Below are 5704 nucleotides of genomic sequence, written 5' to 3' on the forward strand. Positions count from 1 at the left end.
TTTCTTTTCTTTTCTTTTCTTTTCTTTTCTTTTCTTTTCTTTTCTTTCTTTTGAGATGGAGTCTTACTCTGTTGCCCAGGCTGGAGTGCAGTGGCACGATCTTGGCTCACTGCAACCTCTGCCTCCCGGGTTCAAGTGATCCTCCCACCTCAGCCTCCCTAGTAGCTGGGACTACAGGTACGCACCATCATGCCCAGCTAATTTTTGTATTTTCAGTAGAGACAGGGTTTTGCCATGTTGGCCAGGCTGGTCTCAAACTCCTGACCTCAGGTGATCCATCCACCTCAGCCTCCTAAAGTGCTGGGATTACAGGCGTGAGCCACTGCACCCAGCCAGTGTCTGTGTCATTCTCAATCTCTTTCTGTCTCTCTGTGTTTCTCTGCCTGTGTCCCCATAGTTGTCTTTATCTGTCCGTTTCTCTGTTCATGTCACTCTGTATGTCTCTGTTTTTCTCTTCCTGTGTCTCTTTGTATCTCTTGTCTCTTTGCCTCTCCATTTCTTCATCTCTCTCTGTGCTCCTCTTTCTCTTTTCTCTCACAAGCACATATGTATGTGCACACTTGTGTGTGCATGTGCATGCGAATACACACCAAGCAGTATCTCAAAGACTTTACACCCAATGTGGCTCTATTTTTTGTTCGTTTACTTATTTAGATTCCATTATATACTCAAAGGGCAGCTGACAGGGATATGTAGAATATTATACTCTAACATAAACAGCCTTTGGGCCCCCATTTAAAGGGTAAACACTGGACTTAGGCAATGGTTCTCAAAGTGGCTGCACATCTAAGTCACCTGGAAACGTGGAGAAAAAAGTCACATATTCCTGGATTTCATTCTAGACCCACTAAAACAGAATCTCTAGTAGTGAGGCCTGGGAATATGACTTTTTGTTTTATTTTGTTTTTTTCCCTCCCTCCCTTTCTTCTTTTCCATTAGTTTGTTATTAAAACTTCTCAAGTGCTGGTGCAGACTGTCCAAGGCCTGGAATTTAGGACCCTTTGGACTAGAACATCTGGAGAAATATTTGGTTAGCCTTCAGGGACACTTTTGTTGGTTATCAGAGAGTTTGAAATTGTTCTTCTTAACAGGTGACAGAAGCAGAACTCTTCTAGGTGGTCAGTTAAAAGCAGAACAATATACCTTTCCCAGCTGTGGAGTTGGGGTGGATTTGCCATCCTCTAGTCAAAACTATGGGGACTGACTCACTAGGACATGATTCTGTACGGCAGTTCATTCTAGCTCTGCTTGTCAGTGAGCCACCTGGAACCTCAGACTGGGCCAAGTTCTCCTTAGACAATAATTTACCATTCATTCTACCATAGCAGATGAAAGTCAGATCAAGGCACCAGATTTCTGTTACCAATAGCATGAAGATAAAAGTTTTCACCTCAGAAATTTTTAAAGTAAGCTTAACCAAATATCTCCCTTGAGAAAAGAAAAAAAGAAAAGAAAAGAAGAAGGGAGAAGAAGAGAGTCTCAAATATTCTTAATAAGGTGGCCTATGCCTCCCTAGAATAAACCACTTGAGAAGTAAATAACAAGGAAATAGAACGATGTAAACTGGAATGAACTGAATATGTCTATAGGAAAGCTTTTTAGAGGAGGTGATATATGAGCTGGGGCTTGAAAAAAGAATAGAACTAGACAGAAACAATGTTGTGGGGGGAGTTATTGATCTGCAAGCTTGGACAGGAAACCAAGGTATTGAGAAGGAAATATGTAAGAAGCAGGAAGAAAGTCCAATAGAATTTTTAAGGCAGGTAGACTTACAAGAGGGAAGCTATAGCCAAACTGGTATTGAGAGTGTGAAAAGATGGGTAGCCACTACCAATGGGCTGGGCTTTGTCAGCCAGTGCTCAAGGAAGCCTTAGATCAACCACAACCTACAAGGGCTATGACCAAAGCAGGCACTTCAGGCTAGAGTATCACTCTACCCACCCCGTGTCTGGTCTTCTAGAACCTAAATTTAATCCTGTTATTTATTCCTAGATTCCATTTTGGCAGGAATGTAGGTAAGACCAAAGTAGGTACACCTGCTCTCCAGTATGTCGTGAGCTAACATCCTGGGTACCTACAGGCTCCTCCCACTCAGCATCCACATAGGGAAAGCATCCCTTCCATCTAGGCCTCCACCTTGTAACCACCACTTGCATCAGTGCTTCCACAGGCTGGCCTCTGCTCAACATCCTCAGACCAGTCACACAGTCAGTCCCATCTGTGGTCATTGTTGCTAAGTTTTTCTCTCATCTCTAATGAAAATGATGATCTTTTTAAACTTTGTCTTGCCCCTTTTTGGTCCCCATTTGTATACCTGACTACAGCCTAGCATTTGAATGACATCAACCCCTTATTCATTTCCCTTACACAATTTAAACATAATAACTAAGAAGAAAATGAGTAATGGCTCATCAACAACATAAAGGAGGGGAGGACATTTCAAAGAGGTCCAACAGCTTATGGTTTCAGAAGTTATTAGCATTCCACTTTGGCTAGAATGTGGCAGTGAAAAGAGGGAAGCTTAGCTGGGGGTGAGACCAGAAAGATGAATTGGAGCCAGATTGTGAAGGCATTGTATAACATACTAAGGTGCTTGGTCTTTATACTGCAGTCCATATGTGGATGAGTCATAGAAAGGGGGGAAGAACTTCAAGCATGACAGTCACATTCTGAGCTGACCAAGTTGTAGAAAGATCACTTTGGTAGTGGGAAAGATAGATGGGAGAGTAAAGACTGGAGACCAGTTAAGGAGACTAATTGTCCTGACAAGAGTTGGGTAAGCCCTGGCCTATGGCATTCCCAGTGGGAATGGAATAGAAGGGACAGATTTGAGAAAGACTCAATAAGACCTTGCTACGTTTTCAAACATGGAACATTGATGAACTGAGAAAGAGAAAAGTCTAACTTGGGCACTTAAGTAGATGGTACAATAATTAATCATGGAGAAGCAGGTTTTATGGGAAAGATGCCGTGCTCAATTTTGGACACAGTGATTTTGAAGACATACTTGTTAAATTTGTACAAATTTTAAAAAGACACTTAGAGACTTAGGTAGAGATGTTCAGTGGGTAACTGCAACTTAGGCTAGCAGTTGGAGCTGGATGTATGTATACACAGATTTTGGGGTAGAACTGTGAGTACAGCCACTATATAAGTCTTGGTGGGGGGGCTATTCACATACGCTACAATGTGAATAGTAGCCTGTTGCGGGGAGGTCCCTAGTATTTGGTGGCAATTGAAACCATGGATGGGAATAAGATCCTCCAGGGAGTAAGTGTAAACAGACTGGAGAGAAGAGATAAACAGAGGGTTGAGGACGTAGCCCTGGGGACCAACTGTTATACGCAATGCTCTGGCCACACTATAGTGGGTTTCATTTGCCAAGATTTTCTCGTCCCCCAGCTGTCCCTAGACAAGGGTAATTTAGAACTAATCCAAGCACATCAAGAGGCTGGACAAGGTTGGTTTGGTCTTCTAGGCAAAGGAGGATTCATCTTTCACACGGTACTTGTCTGTGTCCTCACCCTTATCCCTGTTAGAGACATCACAGTATGTAGTTTGTGGTCTGCAGCCAGCTTCCCTGGGTTCTCCAAGCTTCACATAGTCTGGTACTCACAGAATTGTTCTGGTGCCTCAAAGATGTCTTCACGTCTGAGATGCTGGGCTCTTTAAGCCTGCCAAAGAAGGAGCCCCAACTATAAGCATGGAGCTAGATGTTTTGAAACATCTGGGCTGAATCACTTCTCCATTTTTCAAATGGCCTCTTTAGCACTGCCCTGGAAGGGTCCCCCATTCCCCTAATTTACCTTTCCAGTCCTGATTTCTAGAATCTTAGTGAAATGTCTTTCTTTATCCACAGTTCTCAAGGCAGACTTCCTGGAGATGAAAGTTGAGGCTACAGGTATGTAGTCCCTATCCCTGATTACAGAACCTTGTTCCACATAAGCCTTCATTACAGGATCCGATATTTTGAGGACTGGAATAACATGTAGATCAGAAGGGTGGGAACTCACTTCTATGCCTCAGTTCAATACCCTATCACTGCATGACCCTTAAATTTAGTGGCTTTCAATTCCAAGGTTTTGTGTGATTTTAAGTAACCTTCCTCTTTCGTTTCTTTTTTTCCTAGCCAAACCATGACATGCTTTCACAGATTGCCTTTGAATCAAATTTATTAAGAATCCTAGGCTGTGACATTTTGGGAAAGTACATTTTGTTCTCTGAGCCTCAGTTTCCCAGTTCCTAAAATGAGAAGGTTGGAACCTTCTAACTTTGACACCTCTCAGGCCTTTAAGGAAATCAGGAACCTCCTTTTTGATATTATAACAGATACCAAGAGGCTACCTTAGTATCTATAGATGGATTCATTCCTACAGACCAAATCATTATTTCAGTCTTACCCACCTGAACCTTCATTCTTAGTCCTTTATGTTTGTCCAATGCAAAGCACTTTCACATTCATTATTTCATTTGATGCATATCACATGCCAGGAGAAGGGAGGATAACATGTGTTCTAACTCAACAAATAAAGGAACTGAAGTTCAGAGGGGATAAGTGACTTGCAAAGGTCACAGGAGACTCAGATGTCAGGGAAATTCCTTTCTCTACCGTAGGAGTTCTGATTGTTTGACTATCAGATTGCTGGCATGATGTGACCTGATACACACATAAATGAGATCCAAGTATCTGGAGCTTGGCTTTTCATGTGTTCCCTAACCTTCTTTTTTTCCCTGTCACTGCCAGTCCTCAGAGGTCCATGGGTAGATAAGCTTCTCCTTATCAGCCCCTGTGGAGGTGAAGTCCCTGTTAAAAGGAAGTTTGTAGTTATTGTACGACCATAAAGGCAGTGGGCATGATGTGGGACGTAATCTCAGAGGTCCTAGTATCAGGCTTCTATTTCTCCATGTAGAGTATTTGACCAGTCCTCGCTAATTCCCTACTCTCTTCTTTCTCTTTCAGGTTTTAAAAGCCTTGGCCTCACAGGACCCTTTGCAGGTTCTGAAACAGTCTTTCTTCTTCAAACCTTTGTGTGTGGAGTCATTTTGTGTTGAAGAGCAGCTCCTTCCTAGCTTTGCACTTTCAGGCTCTCTCTGGGAGACCATAAAATAAGGAGCATGTGTCCTAGACAGTTGTTTATATCTCCTTTGTATTCAGTCTTCATCCCCTCAGAAGGTCTGTTTTGATTTCCTGTAACACTGTGAAGAGCTGGACTTCCTCAAGCCAGACTCTGCCAAAACCAAGATATCCACTTACCTGAGTCGAAGAGGGGAGCTCAGTTTTCAACTCTACCCTGAACTTCCTGCTTCCTCAGAGGGCCATTGAACTCTGAGAGTTTTGGGGGTAAAGACTGATCTCAGGGGTCTTACCTTGAACTGAAGGCCACTTGAGTTGGGGCCATTGCTTACCTTGGTTAGAGGGAAATAGAAATGTTTGCTGAACACTGGAGAATCTCAACATGTCTCCTACTGAGGATATGGACGCTGGTGCCATGTTGGCGCTCTGGTGCTTCAGTATGTTGCCAAGAGCCTGCCTGCTCCTGTGGGGCCATGAGTGGGATGAGTGATGCCCCCACAGCCCCTCCATGTGGACTTAGGAAGGTGGACTTCCTGCTCTTACACGCAGCCACTTAGGACAAATCTGCAAAGCATGTTTTGCATGTCAAAGCCTAGGTCTATTTGGATTATTCTTTCTCCTTTTTTTTTT

General features: G+C 43.2%; 1 protein-coding gene across 1 annotated transcript in view; it reads left to right on the forward strand.

Annotated features, from left to right (window-relative positions):
* The window catches only part of LOC111531219 (oligophrenin-1), a 75675-nt gene extending 70174 nt beyond the window's left edge, over window positions 1-5501 (forward strand). The window contains exons 9-10 of the mRNA XM_023198459.1: window positions 3860-3901; window positions 4961-5501. Of these exons, the coding sequence (XP_023054227.1) occupies window positions 3860-3893 (34 nt within the window). The 3' untranslated portion in view covers window positions 3894-3901; window positions 4961-5501. The remainder of the gene's footprint in view (window positions 1-3859; window positions 3902-4960) is intronic.
* The last annotated feature ends 203 nt before the right edge of the window (window positions 5502-5704 follow it).

The sequence above is a fragment of the Piliocolobus tephrosceles genome, chromosome 12 (assembly GCF_002776525.5).
Source record: "Piliocolobus tephrosceles isolate RC106 chromosome 12, ASM277652v3, whole genome shotgun sequence".
Taxonomy (NCBI): domain Eukaryota; kingdom Metazoa; phylum Chordata; class Mammalia; order Primates; family Cercopithecidae; genus Piliocolobus; species Piliocolobus tephrosceles.